The 24,363-nt window shown below is 33.7% G+C and overlaps 1 protein-coding gene across 1 annotated transcript in view; it reads left to right on the forward strand.

Annotated features, from left to right (window-relative positions):
- The window catches only part of CSMD1 (CUB and Sushi multiple domains 1), a 2,669,009-nt gene that overhangs the window by 2,144,432 nt on the left and 500,214 nt on the right, over nucleotides 1-24,363 (forward strand). The window contains 1 exon segment of the mRNA XM_074287957.1: nucleotides 6,808-6,964. Within this exon segment, the coding sequence (XP_074144058.1) occupies nucleotides 6,808-6,964 (157 nt within the window).

Here is a 24,363-nt window from a genome sequence, read left to right on the forward strand (position 1 = left end):
TGTTGCCTACAGGAAACACACTTAAAGCAGGGAGATACATACAGAGTAAAGGTAAAAGGTTGGAACAGAGCCTATTATGCTTCAGGTAAAGCCAAAAAAGCAGGGGTAGCTATCCTTATCTCAGATCAAGCAAAAGCAGAAGTAGATCTCGTTAAAAAAGATAAGGAAGGAAACTATATCCTGCTGAAAGGTAGCATAAATAATGAAGCCATATCAATACTAAACATATATGCACCAAGTGGTATAGCATCTAACTTTCTAAAGGAAAAGTTAAGAGAACTGCAAGAAGAAATAGACAGTAAAACTATAATAGTGGGAGATCTCAACCTTGCACTCTCAGATTTAGACAAATCAAACCACAAAACAAACAAGAAAGAAATTAAAAAAGTAAATAGAACATTAGAAAAACTAGGTATGATAGACCTTTGGAGAAAACTGAATGGCAATAGGAAGGAATATACTTTCTTCTCAGCAGTTCATGGATCCTATACAAAAATTGACCATATACTAGGACATAAAGATCTCAAAATTAAATGTAGGAAGGCAGAAATAATAAATGCCTTCTTCTCAGATCACAATGCAATAAAAGCTACATTCAGTAAAAAGTTAGGGGTAAATAGACCAAAAAGTAATTGGAAACTGAATAATCTCATCTTAAAGAATGACTGGGTGAAAGAGCAAATTATAGAAACAATTAACAATTTCACCCAAGATAATGATAATGATGAGACATCATATCAAAATCTTTGGGATGCAGCTAAAGCGGTAATAAGGGGAAATTTTATATCTTTAGAGGCTTATTTGAAGAAAATTGAGAAAGAGAAGATTAACGAATTGGGCTTACAACTTAAAAGGCTAGAAAAAGACCAAATTATAAACCCCCAACCAAAAATTAAACTCGAAATACAAAAATTAAAAGGAGAAATCAATAAAATTGAAAGTAAAAAAACTATTGAATTAATAAATAAAACCAAGAGTTGGTTTTATGAAAAAGCCAATAAAATAGATAAACCTTTGGTAAATTTGATCAAAAAAAAGAAAGAGGAAAATCAAATTGATAGTCTTACAAATGAAAAGGGGGATCTTTCCACCAATGAAGAGGAAATTAGAGAAATAATAAGGAGTTACTTTGCCCAACTTTATGCCAATAAATTTGATAACTTAAGTGAAATGGATGACTTCCTCCAAAAATATAGGCTCCCTAGATTAACAGAGGAGGAGATAAATTGCTTAAATAGTCCCATTTCAGAAAAAGAAATAGAACAAGCTATTAATCAACTCCCCAGGAAAAAATCCCCAGGGCCAGATGGATTCACATGTGAATTCTACCAAACATTTAAAGAACAATTAGCCCCAATGTTATATAAATTATTTGAAAAAATAGGGGATGAAGGAGTCCTACCAAATTCCTTTTATGACACAGACATGGTACTGATACCTAAACCTGGTAGATCGAAAACTGAGAAAGAAAATTATAGACCAATCTCCTTAATGAATATTGATGCTAAAATCTTAAATAAGATATTAGCAAAAAGACTTCAGAAAATCATCTCCAAGATAATACACTATGATCAAGTAGGATTTATTCCAGGAATGCAGGGCTGGTTTAATATTAGGAAAACTATTAATATAATTGACCATATTAATAATCAAATTAATAAGAACCATATGATCATCTCAATAGATGCAGAAAAAGCATTTGACAAAATCCAACATCCATTCCTACTAAAAACTCTTGAGAGTATAGGAATAAATGGATTATTCCTTAGAATAATCAGGAGTATATATTTAAGACCGTCAGTAAGCATAATATGCAATAGAAATAAACTGCAACCTTTCCCAGTAAGATCAGGAGTGAAACAAGGTTGCCCACTATCACCATTAATATTCAATATAGTACTAGAAACGCTAGCCTCGGCAATAAGAGCCGAGAAAGAGATTCAAGGAATTAGAGTAGGAAATGAGGAAATTAAACTATCACTTTTTGCAGATGACATGATGGTATACTTAGAGAACCCCAAAGACTCTGCTAAAAAGCTACTAGAAATAATTCAAAATTTCAGCAAAGTGGCAGGATACAAAATAAATCCACATAAATCCTCGGCATTTTTATATATCACTAACAAAATGCAACAGCAAGAGATACAAAGAGAAATTCCATTCCAAACAAATGTTGATAGTATAAAATATTTGGGAATCCATCTACCAAAGAAAAGTCAGGAATTATATGAGAAAAATTACAAAACACTTGCCACAAAAATAAAATCAGATTTAAATAATTGGAAAGACATTCAGTGCTCTTGGATAGGCCGAGCGAATATAATAAAGATGACAATACTCCCCAAACTAATCTATTTATTTAGTGCTATACCAATCAGACTCCCAAGAAACTATTTTAATGACCTAGAAAAAATAACAACAAAATTCATATGGAAGAATAAAAGGTCAAGAATTGCAAGGGAACTAATGAAAAAAAACTCAGAGGAAGGTGGTCTAAGTGTACCTGATCTAAAGCTATATTATATAGCAGCAGTCACCAAAACCATTTGGTATTGGCTAAGAAATAGACCGGTAGATCAGTGGAACAGATTAGATACAAAGGACAAAAAAGGGTACATCTATAGCAATCTAATCTTTGACAAACCCAAAGATTCCAACATTAGGGATAAAAATTCATTATTCGGAAAAAACTGTTGGGAAAACTGGAAATTAGTATGGCAGAAATTAGATATGGATCCACACTTAACACCATATACCAAGATAAGATCAAAGTGGGTCCATGATTTAGGCATAAAGAGGGAGATAATAAATAGATTAGAGGAACAGAGGATAATCTACCTCTCAGACTTGTGGAGGAGGAAGGAATTTATGACCAGAGGAGAACTAGAGATCATTATTGATCACAAAATAGAAGATTTTGATTACATCAAACTAAAAAGTTTCTGTACAAATAATACTAATGCAAACAAGATTAGAAGGGAAGTAACAAATTGGGAAAATATTTTTAAAAACAAAGGTTCTGATAAAGGTCTCATTTCCAAAATATATAGAGAACTGACCATAATTTATAAGAAACCAAACCATTCTCCAATTGATAAATGGTCAAAGGATATGAACAGACAATTCTCAGAGGAAGAAATTGAAACTATATCCACTCACATGAAAGAGTGTTCCAAATCACTACTGATCAGAGAAATGCAAATTAAGACCACTCTGAGATACCACTACACACCTGTCAGATTGGCTAAGATGACAGGAACAAATAATGACAAATGTTGGAGGGGATGTGGGGAAATTGGGACACTAATACATTGCTGGTGGAGTTGTGAAAGAATCCAGCCATTCTGGAGAGCAATCTGGAATTATGCCCAAAAAGTTATCAAACTGTGCATACCCTTTGACCCAGCAGCGCTACTACTGGGATTATATCCCAAAGAAATACTAAAGAGCGGAAAGAGACATATATGTGCCAAAATGTTTGTGGCAGCTCTTTTTGTTGTAGCTAGAAACTGGAAGATGAATGGATGTCCATCAGTTGGAGAATGGTTGGGTAAATTGTGGTATATGAAAGTTATGGAATATTATTGCTCAGTAAGAAATGACCAGCAGGAGGAATACAGAGAGGGTTGGAGAGACTTAAATCAACTGATGCTGAGTGAAATGAGCAGAACCAGAAGATCACTGTATACTTCAACAACGATACTGTATGAGGATGTATTCTGATGGAAGTGGAAATCTTCAACATAAAGAAGATCCAACTCACTTCCAGTTGATCAATGATGGACAGAGGTAGATACACCCAGAGAAGAAACACTGGGAGGGGAATGTAAATTGTTAGCACTAATATCTGTCTGCCCAGGTTGCATGTACCTTCGGATTCTAATGTTTATTGTGCAACAAGAAAATGATATTCACACACATGTATTGTACTTAGACTATATTGTAACACATGTAAAATGTATGGTATTGCCTGTCGTCGGGGGGAGGGAATAAGGGAGGGGGGGTAATTTGGAAAAATGAATACAAGGGATAATATTATAAAATATATATATATATATATAATAAAAAAAATTAAAAAAAAAAAAAAATAAATTATTTTACTTTTAGATCAATTGTCCCCAAACTATCCAAATTCATAATTATATTCACAGGCAGTTGGAATGCCAGGTATATAGAAAGTACTTAATAAATGTTTCTCTATTTGACTTATTGACTTCTCCCATTTTGTCTCATCTCCCTCCTTTCTATTAACCTCTTTCTACTCTTCTTTCACACATTACTTTATTTAGATTTTTTAAAAAATAATTTATCTGTACCTATAATTTCATTGGTATGTAGAAAACTCCCCATAGATGGATAACTCACTTGAGACTTTTAGAAGATTTTCTGAATTGCTCAAAGGTTTAGTGACTTCTCTTCCTTTACAAAATTGGTAAATGTCAGAAGCACAGGGACAGGATTTGAAAGTCTTCCTGTCTTTGAGACAACTGGATAATGCAGTGAGTAGAATGCTAAATCTGGAGTGAAAAACACCTGATTTCAAATGGGATATTAGAAATTTACAAGCTATATGATATGTGATACTGTCTGCCTCAGTTTATCATCTGTAAAATAAGCTGGAAAAGGAAATAGAAAACTATTCTAGTATCTTTTCCAAGAATACCCTAAATGGAGTTACAAAGAATCCAACATGATTGGAATAACCGAAAAACAATTTCCTGACTTCAAGCTAAGCCTTGAAGGGTACAATAATCTTCCTCCTCTTCATCATCATCAGCATTATGAGCATCATTTGAGTATACGGTTAGTACTGAAAAAGTGGAATTCAATGACATTAAGAAACTCTTAAGAAACAGTTTGAGAATGGTGTTTAAATTTTACTTCCCTCACAATGGATCTAGCCCAGAAGTTGTTGATTGAGAGGCACTCATTTTTAGGTACCTCTGATGTAATGACCTGCATTATATCTAGATGCTTGGCCCAAGTATCATCTGGCATAATAAAGTCAATTTGCTTTTAGGATAAGAGAAAACATAGTCTTTACACAGAGCTATTTTCTTTTGTCAGGTCTGTCTCTTTTCATGCCCTCTATCTACTTGAACAATAGTCACAACAATTCTTTAGTATGATGAGCCAACAACAAAGAAAACAGTCAGCTATTTAAAAATCCCTATTTTATCTTTATAAGTAGTTCCATCATGAATCAATGTTGTGTAGAACATTTTAGGAAAAATAAAAGCTACAGCATTAGAAAAGTTTTGTATGTCTGGGATTAGGAATCTGACGAATGTAAAACTTATAATAAACAAATTCTATGGGGCACTATATGTAGACATCATTGACTTTTAACATTTTACTCAGGAGGACAACAAATTTAGATATGGAAAAATACTAATCAATACAATTTCACTATCACTGAACCAGAACAATGTATATAGTCAAAAACAAGTTCCCTTTCTATAAGAAACATTTTAGTAGCAAAATAACAAATGTTGTTTATTTTAACCTGCATTCATCTTTTCAGGAGACTTTCTACAAAATATGAAGTTGAATAGAGTTTATTTTACACCAAAAATGTACCTCTCCTTAATCTATTACATAACGGCCTATTTCTTTTATTTAGAGTTCAAGTTTTATCAGGCTCAGAATCTGGGAAATGTGACAGGCTGGATTCAGGACTCCATTCTGCTTTAAAAACATTCAGACAGAAAAAAATGAAACAATTTGTTTTGTTTTGTTTTGTTTTGTTTTTTTCTTGCCTTTCAATGGTGGTTTTAGAGAAGAAACCCATGACTGAATTGTCATAAGCCTTCTCTATTTTTCCTTTACATGAGACAGATATAGGAGAAAAACACATAGGATAGAATGGAGGAGATAGGGCTAGAGGTGAAAAAGAATAGGATGAAAAAGACTCAGAGGAAAAGCAATCACATGAACATAGGATTAGAACTTGAAAGCCCTTAGAAGTAATCTAGTTATCTCTTCATATGGACGAGGAAACTAAGACCCAGACAGCCATGCAAGGTCACAGAAGAAGCAAATGGCAAAACTAGAATTCACAGTAGGCACAGAGTTTTGAAATGAGATCTTTTGATTCCCAATTCAATGTCCTTTTTTTGAAGCACACAGCTTTGATAGAACTTCAATCATAAATTTATGAAAAAATAGTAATTTATCATTTTCATTCTACTTAGGTTTACATAAACTACAATCATATTGAATGCAAAAAGCCTCCTGTCGCAGGCTGAGAATTTGTTTGCTTTTTAATTTAATACCAAATTGATAACAATAACAAAAAAAGGTATTTGATGTTTCAGTCCTTCATTGTAACTCATTGATATGTGTACTCCCTCCAAAAATGCAAGTCACAACTTAATTAGATCTGCTGGGTTAGTTATGCCAGATCCTGTTAATCATGTCCCTTAATAAATCCATCACAGGGGGCTTTCATATTATGAGGGGTTCCTTCCCAAAGTTCTCTTGACTTTCATATATAACAATGGTATAGGAGATAATATATATGAAAGGCTTTGTAAAAATTAAAATTTCTATTTACATAGGTATGTTCTGTATGCATGTGTGTTGTAAGTTATTGTCACTTCTTGTTCTTTTTGTGACTGATCCCTCTTTTTTTCTCTCATTTTTCCATTAAGATAGTATATACCATTTACTGAATAGTTCCTCATTCTAATTTAGTAAAGAATTAAGATAGATTGTATTGAAGAGAATTTGAATTTCTCATCATAAATTGATCAAACAAACACAAAAGCCAAAGGAAAAAATCATGAGTTATGTTTTTTTAATTAGGTTTTTGATGGAAAAGATAGTGCCTCTAGACCTCTGGGAGCCTTCTCTAAAAATGAGCTGATTGGATTGATCCTTAATAGCACATCTAACCACTTGTGGATGGAATTCAATACAAATGGATCAGACACTGACCAAGGATTTCAGCTAACTTATACAAGTAAGTGGCATATGTTGAATATTTCTTAATTATTTCATCTTGATGGCCCATATCTATGCTGGTTAGTTGGAAAGATTAAAAAAAAAATTAAAAAGAATTTGCTCTTGGCCTCTACCATGTTTTAGATTGCAAATGTATTCTGTACTCAACTGGATGGGCAGAGAGTTTAACATATTCATAGAAGCATATGTTTTGGACATTCATACACTAGGGAAGTACTAATGCATTAGGAAAAGAATGTCCTATACAGAAAAGAGAGACTAAACAAACAGCCTATGCGTATGACTACATTGAAAAATGCCTGTTCAACAACAAGGTTATGTGATGGACTTGGCTCTTTTCAACAGTTAGGTAATTCAGGCCAATTCCATAGACTTATGATGGAGAGAACCAACTGCATTCAGAGAGAGGACTATGGGGACTGGATGTGGATCACAACATAGTGTTTTCAACTTCTTTCTTATTGTTGTTTGCTTGCTTGTTTTTTTCTTTCTCATGTTTTCCCCTTTTGATCTGATTTTTCTTGTTCAGCATGATAAATGTGGAAATATGTTTAGAATAATTGTACATATTTAGTCTATATTGGATGACTTGCTGTCTAGGGGTGAAGGGGAAAGGGAGAGAAAAAAAAAGTTTGGAACACAAGATGAATATTAAAAGCTATCTTTTTATGTATTTTAAAAATTTTAAAAATGCTCTTATTTTTTAAAAAGTGAACAATGCTTATAGATATTATAGGTTAATAAGAGCTTTCTAGAAGATAAGAACTTTGGAATAAATGTCTGATATCAGCAATAAAAGTCAAAATGTCATTCTAAATTTTAAAAAAAGGAACAAGAAAAATCAAACAACAACAACAACAACAACAACCATCACCTTTGGACAATATGATAATAGTATTTACAACATTTTTTTATTCCTACAAAGGGTAGCTCTGTCAGACTTTTTAGATATTAATTATGGATGATTAATTTACAGGACAGTGTTCAATTGTTTCATTGAAATATTCAAATATTCCAAATACTTAAGTAAGCTTAATATTATATTAATATCATAAAACAATATAAATATATGTATATATATAATTACTTTGAAATTTGTTTGATGAATAACAAAATATTAGAACTAGAATTCTAATCAAGTCTCCCTGACTCAAGCAGTCCCTGGAAACCTTGTATCTCCTGAGTCATTTGCCAAAAATAAGGCCTAGAAAAGCTCAAATCCCCTGTGATATTTGTCCAAAATAAGGAATGGTATTTCTTTGTGTGTATATGGAGAAGAATGACAGAGAAGCTACTATGACCAAAGGAGATCCTAAATGACCACCAGACTCCTTAACTATATGTTTAAGGACAGTTTTAGCCTTGAGAAAAAAAACAAACAAACAAGTATTGCTGGCTTTTTCTCTGCTTTGGAAAAATTTCTAAAATATGATAGCTGACAAGATATATTTCATGTAATGCAGAAGCTCCTCGTTGAGACAGAATCCTCATAATTTAGACTAAGATCCTTGTTTTTTATATCTTTTAAACTTTATTGGTATGCTGTGTCATCTTTGACCTTCTTTTCAATGGTTTCCTCTCATAACAATGACAAACATTAGAATAGTGTATCATTAGAATTAGAATTGCTGGTATTGATAATAATATCTTAATCTTTGGGGTATTAATAATAATATAAAAGAAAATGTGAATAAGCTTTAAGTAGCAGGAAAACTGTATTAAACCAATGCCCTCTTAGATAATGAGAAGGGAGAGGAAGGTTCTAGATTGTTAGTTACCTATTTTTTAAAATGGAAAGTCAGTAACAACTTGAAATGAGACAGTTATAATCCATGGAAATATGGAGAGATAGAAATATCTCTCAGTTTTTAATCTGTCTCTGATACTGGACACATTCCAAACTAAAAGAAAAAAAAAAAATTGACTACTTACTTATCCATACAAATCTCATTAAACTTCCATATATATATATAATTTTTTACTATTTCTCAGAATTTTCCTTTCCTCTTCCTTACAAGATGAGGTAAAAGTCATTTTTTTTCTCTGTGTGTGTGTGTGTGTGTGTGTGTGTGTGTGTGTGTGTGTGTGTGTGTGTGTTTTCCTGAGGGTAGTTGCATCTTTCATTATTTCCAGTGGGTCACTCATAGTTGCTAAAGCCTTAACTCTACCCACATAAAATGGTCTCCATATGCCTAACAACATATGTATATACAAAATACAAGAGGGAGCACTACTAATTAATGGAAGGTTATGTTGAAAGCTGAATTTGAAATGACCCTTCAATGAAAATTAAGAATCTAAGAGGTTGAGATTAGGAGGGAGGGAATTGCAAGTATGGCAAAACCAGTACAAAAGTACTTGTTTGCCTGACCTTACCTTGATAAACTAGGTAAAGTAAATTAATAGCATAAATACCGAGATTGGGTTGAGGGAAGTATCTGTAACGAGAAAATCATCAGTATTTATTAAACAATTATAAATATTTATTAAAGTGATACAAGATGTTTTTAGTGTCAAGAACTCCTGATTCAAGTCCTGCATCAGACATACTTAATAATTGTATGATTGTGCAAGTTCTATAACCTCCCTAAGCCACTGTATTCTCATTTGTAAAAATCACATCTCAGTGAGGTCATTCTAGGTATGGTAAAGCCAGTACAAAAGTACTTGATAGCCTGATGTTACCTTGATAAAAAAGTAAGTTGATACCACAAATACTGGAAGTGAGGGAGAGGGAAGTATCTGTGGCAAGAAAATCATTGCACTAAATGAGAATGTATTAGTATTTATTAAACAATAATAAATATTTATTAAAGTGATACAAAATGTAATGTTAGAATATTTTTAGTATTAAGAATTATTGATTCAAGTCCTGCATCAGACACACTTAATAACTGTGTGATTGTGCAAGTCATCTAACCTCCCTAAGCCTCTGTATTCTCATTTGTAAAATCAATCACATCTCAGTGAACTGAACCACAGTAGGTCATCATTCAACCCCTATTCTCTATGCTCCACTACTCATTTTCATGCCTATCTCCCCCAACCTTTTCCTACCAAAGTCCCAATCAAACACTACCTATTCCTTTCACTTTCCTCTCCTGCTCCCTCCAGCTTCTAGACCACACAACATTCTTGATCACTCATTCCAGTACTGGCTGTCCTTTTAACTCATTCCTCTTGTCTCACTGGTTGAGGTAAGAGAATTGGAATACACTTATTTTCCATTAATGTTTCCCAGTTCGTGCCCACTTACTTAGTAATCTCTCCTTTTCTGAGATCCATATCATCCACATCTTTCACTCAATCAAAATAGTGACAGCTATTGTCTACTAGCATACAGGTTGCTTCCCTTCCTTCTTCAATAGATTTGATATCTATCTCACAGTATTTCTCTCCTTTGTTTTCTGTTTTCATATTAAGAGACTTCTACCTATGTAGCAACTTTCCTTCAAACATCATAACCATTTAGTTCCTCAGTCTACTCCTTTCTCATTAATCACTTCTCCACCTCACCTCAGCCACATATAAAAATGGTCATATTATAGATTTTGCCATCATCCACAAATATGTCACTTCCATGGTCAATATTTCTAAAAGTCCTTATTTGATCAAAATTCATTGACTTTCAATGGCTTCCTCTGCTACCTCTTATCAAGCCCTATTTTGGTTCCACTGGGACTCCTAAACCCTCAACAACTCATTTGTGTCCCAGAACTGAGCAATTATTCTTCCAAACCTTCTCATGCCTCCTTAAATATTCCATGGCTTCCCCTTCCCCAACTCAAGGATGTCTTATATTTTAAAGAAAAATAGTTAAGATATTCACTGTGGTCCTATTTCTTATCAAGACTTATCCCAGTAACTACCACCCCTCTACCATGCAATTCCATTCCTCTCCTCCAAAAGATTGCCTAATCTGTCAGCATCATTCATTGATTTTGCTTCAATTTCTTCCTGTCTACTGGCTTATTTTTTATTGTCTACAAACATTTCCAAACACCCAATCCTCATTATGGAAAACAAAACAAAATACTTTATTTTATCCTTCCATTCTCTATAACATCATCCTATATCTCCCCTATTCTTTGTAGGTAAACTCCTTGAAAGACCATCTTCAAGTGCCTCCATTTTCTCTCTTTTCACTGTATTCTTAACTTCTTAATCCCTGGCTTTCTACCTTATCATTGCAGGAAAACAACTTTCTAAAGTTATTACTGATCTAACTGCCAAATCTAATGACCTTTTTTCAATTCTAATTCTTCTTGACCTCTTTGTAGCCTTTGACACAGTTGAGCACTCTCTTCTCCATGATATTCATTTCTCTGTAGGTTCTTGAGATGTCATTTTTCTCTTGATTCTCTTCCTAATTCTCAGATCACTTCTTGCTGGATACTCATTCAGTTCATACCCACTAACTATGTGTCCCCATGAGTTTCTTTCTTGTACTCTCTTCTCTTCTTCCTCTCTACTATTTCTCTCAATAATTGTGTAAGCTTGCATGTATTTATTACCTCTATCTCCCTTCCCTCTCTTATGATCTCCATTCACAAATCTCCAGCTGCCTTTCAGGCATCTTGAATTGGCTATACATTAGACATATTAAACTCAACATGTTCAATACCAAACTCTTTTACCCCCACTCCTCTTGTATCCCAAGCTATCCCTGTGTCAAGGGCACCACCATCCATTAAGTTCCCCAGGCTCATGCCCGCTTTTATTCTCAATTCCATTCTTTTTTCCTTCCTATCCAATCTGTTGTCACAACCTGTCAATTTCATTTTGTCTTCTCTCCTCTTGTACTGATATTACCTTACTCTTTGATGACTATAATAGTTGGTCACTCCCCACTCTAACCTATCACCTATTCAGTCACCAAAGTGATTTTCCTAAAGCACAGGTCTGATCAAGTCACCTTTCCCTCTCTCCTACCCCCACCTGCCTCAGTACTTTGGATCAGTATTTGATCTTTACTTTCAGGATCAAATACAAAATGTTCTATTTGTCATTAAAAATTCTTAAGCTACCATTTACCTTTGTTTTCTTATACTTGATGCCATAAGATGTACTTTTCAATCCAGGGACAATGGCTCTAGACATTTTTCCTAGCTATCTCATGTTCCTGGAATACTCCTCCTTCTCAACTCTGCCTACTGACTTCCAAAGCTTCCTTTAAGTCCCAAATAAAATTCCATCTTCTAAAGGAAGCTTTTTCAAATCCTCTTAAATCTAGTGTCTTCACTAGGTTAATTATTTCCTATTTAAGTTGTATATTCCTTGTTTCTATGTATTTGTTTTCTTGTATTCTTACCCATTAGATTATTTCCTTGAAGATATGGATTGTCTTTTGCCTCTTTTTGTAAATCAAATGTTTAGCATAAAACCTAGTATACAGTAGGTACTTAACATTTACTAACTTCTGGGTGATAATTGTACTATCTCACAAGTTTGCTGTGACAATGAAATGTTATATTTTCTATAAAGTGCAATACAAATGTTAAAAACTATGTGAATATCAGTTGTCATTTTAATCTACTTCAGGTTAAACCCTTTGAGGGTTATAGCCAGACTTCAGAGATATATGTCTACTTTATGTGGGTCCTTCAAAGGTTGTTTATAATTTTTAGTGATTAAAAAATTATACAAATATGGCATAAAATACTCAGCTTCTTACTTAGGGGGCTGATTCTTGGATGGCAGACAGATAGTTTATTTCATATCCATCCTTTCAGCCTTTTTGATCTTGGCAGTTTTTGAAAAAATGTTTACTCATATAATAGTCTTTGAAAAGCCAATATTACTTCCTCATCAGTTTTTGGAGGAGAGCTTTAGTTGGGGAATCCACTGTAAGGATACTAGAGGGATATAACTTAACATTTCATATTATTATTGAGAAATAGTGTTTTCCAAAAGATAAAGAGCTGGATTTAGTTAAGAAAATATGAGTTCAAGTCTTGCTCACGGTCAATCCAATGTGTTGGGGGCTTTTATCTTGTTCTTCTGACATTGAATGTATAATAATTAATGTTGTTTGTCCTTCATTCTCAAAGAGGATCATGACATCAGGAAAGTGATGTCATGACATGTAAATGAATTGGATTTAAGGAAGGGCTGTACAAGGTCATCTGCCTCATTTTCCTCTCCAGAGCCATTTGGATCCAGAAGCCAGATACAGATCAGGAGGACTGGAGATGGCCCTGGATGAAATGGGAGACTTTGGCCTTTTTTTAAGCTAAGGTCTTTATTGAGGCTTCATCCATTCAGTGATTTAGGATAGGTAACTACTGAGGTAAAGAATCTTTCAACTAATCCTAATCCAAATTTACCTAATCAAAAAACAAAGCAAAATCAACAACAAAAAACAAAACCCAAAACACTTAAATAAATAGAAAAAAAGTAAATCTGGGGGGGGTCTTCTCCCACATCAGAGAAGAAGACCCTAAGGCTTTCTGGTCATTAATTAGCTATTTAACTTTGGCTAGATATTTTCCTTTAAGTATCAATTACCTTATCTTTGAATAAAGGAATTAGAATTTTTGTTCTCTAAAACCATTTCCAGTTCTAACATTTGGTAAAAGTTAATATTAATTATAATTAAATATAATTGATTTTGTAATTCATCAGGGGTCAGGGATGGCAGGAGTAGTGATGTGTATTTATATACTCTTTCCCAAACAATAACTATTAAAGCTATTTTCATCTTTATATGGAAATATTTAATAAATTAACAGATGGCTAAATTTGCCTAATAAAAATTTGATAAATTATGGAATTTAATCATTAATTAAGTACCTCAAACTTGCAAAGAACTACATATAGTACTTTTAATTCAAAACATAGGACCTTCCCTCAAAGAACTTATGTTCTATTGGGAGATAAAACATGTAAACAGATAGGTAGCTACCCAGTAATTTGAGAAGGGAGAACACAATAATATCTAGCAGGATTAGGAAAGGTACATATGAAGAAAATAAGGAGTTCCAGGAGGAACAAGTGCATTCTCAAGAATTGCCATGCTAAGAATTTGTGGAAAGGCAAAAATACCAGTAAGAAAGAAAGGATGAGAAATGGTAAGTGGGACAGTTTGATTGGAACATAAAATATGAAATAAGCCTGGAACAGGAAAGCTGGAGGCAGAATACTAAGGGTTTTAAATGCCCAGCTAAAAAGCTTATATTTCATCCTAAAAGGACTGCAAATTCTTGGGACATGTCTGACATGATCAGATGTATTACAGAAAGATTATTTTTTTTGCAGCATTGTTGAGCATGTATTGCTAGAACATGGAAACACAGGTTGTTGCCATAGCCATGCAAAGAAGTGATAGTGGTCATATGAGTAGAGTAATTGGACTAATGGGACACGTTGCAGAAATAGACTCTAAGATTTGGAACCTAATTGGATATCAACTTATATCTCTTTATTACATAATGAATGTTTTAAATAAGAATAATTGGATTAGGAATTGATCTCTCTAAGCATCTAAGAAGTACTAGAGGGTAGATTAATTGCTTAGAGTTTAAAAAGTGAACATACACACGTTGCTATAGAAACTTTTCCAACGAAGTTGTCCATTTTATGAATTGTTTCTTCAATGCCTCACTGCATCTGTGATCCTGTTGATTTCAGAAACACTACAGAGAACTTGACAGCATCCTTATACAAATACATAAAATAAAAATTGTTTTATCCACATGGGGTTGTCTATTTCTGCCTCTAAAATTAAGCATCCACTGATAGTCTGTGATGGTTAGGATCCTTTCATTTTGTTTTATATTAGTAGAGTTTAGGGAATGGGATAGGTGGGACAGGAGAAGGGGGCTCTCTGATTGACGACTGATTTCATAGCAGATTACAGTAGCTTGGATAGAGAAGAAAATTAAAGCTTAGATTAATGAATTTTCTGCTGCTGCCGCCTTCTTGCTTTCATTAATATGTTGATATACTTCAAATCATATCAGTATTAAAATCCTTATTGTAAATAGAAAAGTCTGGCTGTTAAGTCTAATATTTAATGAATTATTTTAAACATATTCTAAACACTGATACTATCATACTTCAAAACAAAAGAAATGTTGTGAGCATTAAATTTGCACAGAACTAAAGAAAATCAGTTCTCGCAAAATGATCTTTACATGAAAAGGGTAGTGAGTGAGAAAATATAATTTTTCATTCTTTGCAATTATGGTTGAAGGAGAAGAGATAATACTGCCAAAATAGAACAATATTTTCTCTTTTTTCTTCCTCAAGTATGTTAGGAGTTTTGCTGTATCTTTCTAATAAAGATTCTCCTGCTTCTTTAAGCAGAGAGACTGTATATTTATGGATACTATCATATGTTCATTTTACAATTAATTACATTCTTGCCTTTGACAGTTTGATTTTTGAGGCCCTAGAATATCCATAGCAGAGTTCTCCCTGGTACTTTCTAGAAACTGGTGTTATCTTCAAAGCATTTTCTTGTTTCCCAAACTATCAAGGATTTGATTTGTAACATTCCCTGTATGGAAGAAAAGAGGCAGCATGCATAAAAGTTTGGGGATCTTGAATCAGGAAGTCATGAATTCAAGGATTGTTTTTTCAGCCTTTGTTTGATAAATGACTATAATGTAATCTTTTGGCACCTCTTAGAAAATAAGATTTTATGTTTTAGAGGAAATGACTACATTGCTGAACATGTTTGAGGGTGGTTTTTTGTTTGTTTTGGTTTGATTTTCATGAAAGTAGGAATTCCCTACTGAGAAGAAGATCCACAAGATTAGACCATAACAACAATGAAATAGATTGAATCAAACAAAGGACAGTTTGTGTCTTGTCTGATTCAGAACATTTCCACTTTTATGTTTTATCAGATTTTAGGGTAAGCTCTTCATTTGCTGTATGGACATGGGATACAATAGCAAACAGGTAAGTTTTTAGGTAGCAGCTCCTGTGACTGGAATCAGGAAGACTCAAGTTCAAATCCAGTCTTGAGCCTGACTAGCTCACTGGGCAAATCATTTAATTAATCCTGTTGCCTCATTTTTAAAATGAGCAGGAGAAAGAAATGGTGAACCATGCCAAAGAAACTCCAAATAGGATTATGAAAGGCCAAATGTGACAGAAAACAAAAAAAGCACATATGTAATTATTTGAGAAGAGAGTACCAACTTGGGGAAAAGACGGAATGTGGGCTATCCCTAGAAAGAAATTGGGGACATTCAGAAGAAGAGTAAAGTAAGTAAGAGAGCATTTCAGGGTCAGATAACAGTCTAACCCAAACACAAAGGTGGCTGATAGGAAAGTTGAAGAAATTTGTCTGGAACATAGTTTTTGAAATGGAATAATGGAAAATAAAACTTGAAAGACAGATTATCAAGCTATTGTCATAGCTTGCTTAAGGAATTTGTATTTTATCCTAAAACAATAGGAATTATTCTAATTTCTTGAACAAAAAAGTGACCCAGAGGATTTAGGAAATTTTTTTTTAATTGTATAGGGTAAATTGGAGAGAAGAGTCATAGAAAACAATAGGCGGTATTAGAGAGTAAATTTTGACATTTATATTAGCACTGAACAAATCAGAATCATTTTTATTTTATTAAAAATTAGGGTGCTATACACAGGATGTTATTTCAAATTTTCCACATATGATATTATTTTCCATTAGTTAATAAAATTCATGAAGCAATTTGATTCTATTTAATGACTATTATGCTTATTATTTTAAAATTAATTTCCCCTCTGTTTTATTAGACAAAATAAAATCACTTTATAGATATTTTGTAACAACAGTATTTTTTTTCTTGACTTCTTTTTTACAAGAATTTACAAGATTCTTTTTAGGAACTCTTTAAATAGCTCTGCATTTTGCTTTTGGTCACAAGTCTTTTAAAAGTAATTCTCACATAGTTAAGGAGGAAAAATTAAAAGTGAAGTTTGACTATTTTGTTTAAAAATGCACACACTTGTATTTTTCCTGATTATTTAAACTCTTTCTGAAAAGCTTTCAGTTTATAATCATTCAGAGACATATCAGCAAAAGTAAAAGAAAGATGAAACAAAACCATTATTTAGAGCATCAGCAGGATATGTATTTGTATGTAACAGAAAATGTGCAGAGCCTATCTGGTTTCATTTTTACTTTCTACTCCCTTTTCCCAGACCTAATTAAAAGCTCACTTGCTGAGGCTCCTGCCCTGGTGGTAGAGCAAGGATGGTAGCACCTCTGGCATTCCCCTAGCTGGACTCACCTGAACTTTGCTCTCACCAGCAACAAGACTTAGTTTCTTCCAACGGAGAATTGTTAGTCTAATGCATGACATACATGGCTTGAATTAATTTGTCAAAGTGCTTAACTTTAGAAGTTACCTTCTGTTTAAAAAGGAAAAAAAAGGGACAATTTTGCTACAATCCATGCAGAACCATGGTGAACATTGCTCTAGTAAGATCCTGTTTGTATAATAATTGTAATATTTATACAGTTAAGATGCTTTTGAAATGCCAACTCTGTGATATAAGGAGTGAGATGACTAATCATTTTTATAGATAAAGAAACTGAGGATTATAAAGATTAATTAATTATTTCCAATCAATCACACATCCATTAAGCATGAGAAGTAGGAACTGATTCTCAATATTGGTTGAGCATTTTTTGTGTGTGTGTGTGTACTAAATGTTTTAGCCCTTCATCATCTATAATCTGAATATTACAATAGCTTCCTAACTGGTCTCTCTGTTTCAGGTCTCTCCTATCTTCTAAGGCAACCATTTATACATACCCCAGTATACATGCACACATTTATATATTCTATGTCAAATTGCTTATTGCATTAGGGAGGGAGAGGGAGAGGAAGGAAGTAAAGGAAGGAAAAAATTTGGAAAATAAATTTTAAATGAATGTTAAATAATAGCTTTACATGCACTTGGAAAAAATGAAATATTATTTAAAATACATTTAATAAAATAGCATAATAATACAAGTGATAGATTACTCCTTTTTGTAAACATTGAGCTTGTTCTCATGATGATATACACAAATTCAATTAGAAAAAATGAATTCAAATAAGAGGTGCTAAAATAAAAATCCCTGTGAATTGCTAAAACAGAAGAAATCGAAGGTCCAAAAGGGAGATCTGGAATGAGACAGAGTCCATAGATATTTTACAAAGATAATTACTGCATTTATTGCCTGAGAAGAAGCTTGCAAGCTGGAGCCATGAGACAACATTCACATCTATTTAGAAGAGAGTGGGAAAAAAGTGAAGTATATATACATATATATATATATATATATATATATATATATATATATATATATATACAAGTCAAGTGGGAAGTGGGGGTCTAGGGAGAAGATATCTATAAATACAGTAAATCAAAAAGCAGGAAGATTGCTGCTTTTTTAGATAAGTCAAAAATTAAGATGGCTGCTCCCCTTACGTGAGTCAGAAAGCATGATATTTGCTTTCCTCTCTGTGGGGATCAAGACTGGTTTCAGCAATTTCAGGCATTTCTGAGTAAAGCTAAATTTTATGTTGCAAAAGTATGTCAAATAGGCCTGGGCATCAAAAGAGCTCCTGATTGGCTTATTTTTGTGCCACTCCATTGTCTGGCTTCCCTATGAAAAAAGAAAATTCAAGCTTATTTGATCAATTAATCCAAGCATTACAGACCTCATGTTCACAGAAGTGTGTGTGTATGTATGTTCGTGTGTATGTGCAGTTCTTAAAACAATATTATCATTACTATATACAATGTGCTCTTGATTTTGCTCATTTCACTCATTATTTCATCCATCTATCCATGTTTTGCTAATTTCATTAAGCATATCATTTCTTAAAGCATAGGATATTCTATAATTTTAGGGTACTTTTCTTTTCATTCTTACAAAAGGAATTTTGTTAATATAAAAATCAATGCAGATTATTTAGATCACTTAAAGAGGAGATCATTGATATCCTTCAATTTTAGTGTTGGGTAATTTCAGTCTTGAGTGGAACATGTACAGGAGGTTTCTATCCTTTAAAAAAATATTTCTTGGGGATTGCCATCCTCCTAAATTTTTGTTTTATATCTCCTTTTTAATTTGCAAATTTCTTTTAAAAAACAGGCTGTGTTTAATCCTGTCCATTTGCTATTCATTCATTTTTCAACTCTTAGCTTGCTAACTCTCCCACATGTAGCATGCTTGTCCTTCCCCAAAGGCAACAAGTTGTACAAAGTATATTTATTACAAAATTCATAAGGAATAGATGTGAACAGGCAGAAAGTAACAAAAGTCACAATACCAATAGAAGTCCCAATTCTGTGAATGAAAATAGGAATTTGAATAAAGCCAATGTTTTATTCTGTGCCCTACTTCCCTTAGAATTTTGGCCCAATTTTCTTCCATGGCTAATATGAATTGCAAGTCTAATGATAAAAATCATAGTTTACAAATAGGGCTTTAAGTTTATAAAGAGTTTTATATGCATTATGTCATTTGATCTTTATAAGTAAATAAGAGATATTCTATTATTATCAACCCCTTTTAAAGAGGAAGAAGCTGAAATGAAAATGGTTTAAGTGGCTTTACTCTGGAATGCACAACTAATAAATATGTAGGGCAGCATTCAAGCCAGGTCTTCCTAACTTCAAATCTATTCTCTCTTTGCACTACAACAATCTGCCTCTTCAATAGTAATCTTGAATATCTCATAGGGTTATTGTGAATTCAAATCAGACAATACATAAAAATTTTTATATAGCATAAAAGATTACATAAATGTAAAATGCATTTGCAGCTTTTTTTTTTTTTCTGTGATATTCATCATCAGGTATGTTGTAGTAGAAGTACCTTCCACTTGGAGTCAGGAAAGAATTGGTTTTGAATATCAGTCCTGATTATGAGTTGCTATGTAACATTCAGCCAGTCACTCATTCTCTCAAAGTTTCAACTTCTTTATCTGTAAAATGGGAGTGAAAAATGTTTCATTACTTATTTCTCAGGATTGCTCAGAGAAAAGAATTTTTGTACTTTTTAAAATACTTATAAATATGAAATGCCATATGGCAAGTAGATAGTTTATTCAGAAACCAAGCCAGATGGAGGTGATTAAGGCAGAAAGGAATTTTATGGATCATTTATCCCATAGGAAATCATTTATATCTTTAAAATATGTGGAAAATTTCTCCCAAAGAGAAACTCCATTCCAAATAAAATTACAGATGAGATTACCATGGTCAATAAATTAATTCTTTTTTTTTTTTAACCATTGGATAAAGAGACCATCTCTACTTCTCAATATCCTTTCTTAGCCAGGCAACAGGCTTCAGTCAGTACCAATCAGACTTACAGCCTTTCATAGTTAGATGGAACCACCTGCTAGCGATCATGTTGTTTTAGCCTTTATAAATTTGAGTCACCTCATTGCCATGATGAGGCATAGTTCAAGATGTGTGGGATGGGTGCTAGACCCCCTTTCCCAAATTAAATAATCAGAGGCATCTTCAGGTACAAAGAGAAAGCATTTATTTAATCCTTGCAGGGAGAGGCTCAGATACCCACCCAGGAGCCATCCTAACTCCCACCATAACTCGTAGAACCTGACCAGCTTCCAGCTTCTTGGGGATTTAAAAAGCAAAAGACCCAAGCCTTTTCATTGCATACACTAAAAGAACATAACCATCCTTGACCTGTCACCAATGTTGTCTGCTTCCCACAGGTCATGTCACTTCCTGTAACTTCCTGAGGATCTGATTCTTAGAGACCACTGCAATCAGGGTCAAGACCTGATCAATCTTCCCACTCTGGGAATAGAGATCATGTGACAGTCTCAAAATGAGACAACTTTTCCCATTCAGTCCCCCCCCTCTTTTTTATCCATTTGAATATTTCTCACCCTTATAAATATCTTTCACTAGGGCATCTTTGTGACCTGGGCCTTCTAGCTGATCCCTTTCTTCAGTACTAACTGTAATCCACCCTTTACCATTTAGAGCCAAACTTGCACATCAGTTGAAGCTTCTGGGAACCACTTTAGCTACTTCTAAACTCAGCTAAATCTTGAACTACTCTTATTGATTAAGTGCATAAGCAAAGGGGGGGTGATAGGATATTACTGCTTAAAACAATGAGCAGGAATCAAAGATGCTGCTTCCACCAACTCTCACTATCCTGTCTTGGAAACTCAGTCATCACAGAACAGATTGACATCTGGCAGCCATAGAACTACAGCACTATGGAGACCTGGGAAGGGGGCCTCAGGTTCAATATCACATCATTCCCACTTCAAGCAGTCAGGACCCAGATTCATTTGGGACAAAGGGATGAAGGTCTCATCTTCTGAAACTGCTTCAGGTTGATAAAGGGCATATAGCTGGCCCTGCCCAGTGGGATCCAAACTGAAAAGGGGAACCATGTGATTTGTAGGTGGTGGAAGCAGTGTCTGGTGTTGAATGCCAGAATCAAGTCTCAGGTGATTTCAGGTTGACCAAGGGGTTGGAATTTCATGTCTCAAAGTCTGGAAGAAGCAACTCTTACAAGTATGTTAAAATTCAAGGACTAAATATGAGTAAAAGAGAAAGAATAAACAAAAATGTAGTTAGTATAGAGGTTACTTGGGACAGTAACTAGGAACCCCATCCAGAGGAAGGCTGGGTTGAGGGGGAAAGATAAGGCTATCATAAATGCCTCTCATTCAAACAACTTTTCCTAGGATAGATACCAAAGAATATTTTACAAAATTCTCACTTTTGTTCACTCAAAGGAATAGATACAATGGATAGAACATTGTGCCCTTCAGTGAGTATGCTCTCTCCCAGCAAAAACCCTAGAGTCTTACAAGGATATGCTTTTACCCATCTTGTACAGATATTAATAAAACCGAAAACAGTTTGAAGACCCTGCAAGGGAGCAAATGTGTAAATCCTTTTTGACAATCCTTTCAGAATTTACATGCCAGGGAACTATATGAGTCAGAAGTTGGGGAATTAAAGGTGCTATGGTCAGGGGCAAACAATCAGCAACATGGGCAGCTGATCTGCAAGCCTGCTCCCCTTCCTTTAGGAAACAAGAAAAACCTCTCTAGGTTCATGGACAGCTAGCAGTAATTGTCTTCCCTGCATACTTAATGGGGAATTATTTGGCTGTCAAAAATTCCCTTTCTTTCCCATCTATCTCCATGATCATGCAAAATATGAAAAACACATTTGAAGTCAGTATAGATGTTTGATAAATAAGTAAGGGGTCTAGAATAAGGTTCTTGAGACCCCTAGGACCTAGCCCCACCTTCCATCAACAACTGGACACTTGTCTTGATTACAGAAATTTGTTATAAAAGGAAAAATCAGGGACATTATTTAAATAGTATCAAAACTGGTCCTTTGAAAGCACATATAGAATAAAACATCCTTAACTCAGTTTTACTTCAAGTAACTGTCCTAATTTTTAACAATTCCATATTAAGCCAGACTCAGGAATAATCAGGTGGGTTCTTATGCAAAAAAACATCACTGGGAAATTGAGTCAGAAAAATCCTATCTTAAGCTGAGGCAAAGATCTTCCTTTTATTTTGTTCCCAGATACTAACTTCTACCTGTAATAATTTCTTCTGAGTAGCTTGTGGCATATTCCTTTTGGATGGTGGATCACTGTCTTGACAATTATACCTGAATTTAAAACTCCAAATAAATCTCAGCTGCAGTGTCAAGAGAGTTTATCTCCAATAGCAATTCTCATTAATCAAAGCTTCAGATGAATCTAGTCAAGGATCACAGGTAAGAGATTCATCCTAGAAAATTCCCAGCTTATCTTTCATATTTAAGATAGATGATTTTAAGTTCAACATTACACAAATCATTTTGCTTTTAAAATGCTCAATATATAGAATTATTCTAAATTGCATATTGTCCATAACAGAAATATGTTCAAAGGCAAAAACTATTATTTTCAGAGTCCCTATAAATAATGGGTACAACTTTAAGATGACTCAAGACAATCAATTAAAACTCATACATAATATAGAAAATCTTAATTTCACATAAAAAATCTTATCAGAATTAATAATTTCTTCATTCTTAAAAAAATGTTAAGTCAACTTCATCCAATTGAGGGGTCCCTATAACTTTTTGGAACTAGTCCTATCAACTTATAAAATCAGGTTAAAATTCTGCTCTAGGTACTTCAAGAAAGTGATAGATCATATTTGTTATCATATTCCTTAAACAAGGAGAGCATTATGCATTTAGATAAACATTAAATAATTTGATTGAGACAGATGGGACATATTAGTAGAAATAAATCTTTCTGAAAACTTACAATTCCAACAAACTTCTTAGAGCAGCTAAAGACTTGAAAAAATAAAAATAAAACATTCAGTTATTAACATCATGTAAATGTAGACTGTTATAAGCAATTAATGTTTCAACCTGGAAGGGGGAGGGGAGCTCCAAAGAGCTGCAGTTTGTTTAAAAAAAAAAAAAGCATCTTCACTTAATGGGGGAGGAAGAAATAAGATTGTCATCTGACAATCTAACCTGATAAGGACCTTTTATCCTTCCCCCACTCCATGTGGCATTTCTCCCAACTCCACCAGGCTTCATGACCCCCACTCCTTACAGCTAACTTTTTTAGGATTCCAAGTCCTTCAGGATCCATTCTGCCACCCAAAGACATGCCCCAAATTCATGAGGCAAAATGGTAAGTTCCACTTGGAACCTGAGCCTTTCTAAACCCTATTTTCAAAAAAGCCATTTTCTTCTTTCTCCCCTTCTCTCATGCCATTTCTTTCCCTGTCCCATTTTCTCTTTCCTCCCACTTCCAATGTACTCTCTCCTTCTCCAACATGCTCCCAAACCAATAACCCTTTTAACTAGATGCTCCATTCAAAATATTAATTGCTTTTGCAAATCAATCTTTTTTGTCCCTTGTCTTTAAATCACTTTTTTTTAAACTTTAAACTTTAAGATTCACAATTAAATAATTTTGGACAAAATTTTATAAAACTTATAGACATATCCAGCAGAGCCAACAAAATTTAAGGCATAACTCATAATTTTACAAATTAACCAATATACTTTAGAAAGCAACATACCTTCTAATTAGGGGGATACAAGCATGACCTTCTCTAAGGTAAGCTACTAGAACTTTGTTTTAATAATCTATATTTTAACTTCAAATCAAATACAGCTTTAAATTCCCAATATAAAACTGCTTTTACTATCATATCTTAAATAATAAATTTCACTAAACTAATTAAACATAGTTTCTTTCTCTCCCTCTGACCCCATGTCAGGGAATAGGGAAGGGCAGGAAAGAGACTAGCTTCACTCTATTCACTCTCCTATTCCAGGAGGCCCCAATTTAATTGAATTGCTTTGGAATTTTGAAATGACCAATTTCCAAATACCCCAATTATTACTCTCAATGGACTTTCT

This window comes from Sminthopsis crassicaudata, chromosome 2 (assembly GCF_048593235.1).
Source record: "Sminthopsis crassicaudata isolate SCR6 chromosome 2, ASM4859323v1, whole genome shotgun sequence".
In the NCBI taxonomy this organism is placed as follows: Eukaryota; Metazoa; Chordata; class Mammalia; order Dasyuromorphia; family Dasyuridae; genus Sminthopsis; species Sminthopsis crassicaudata.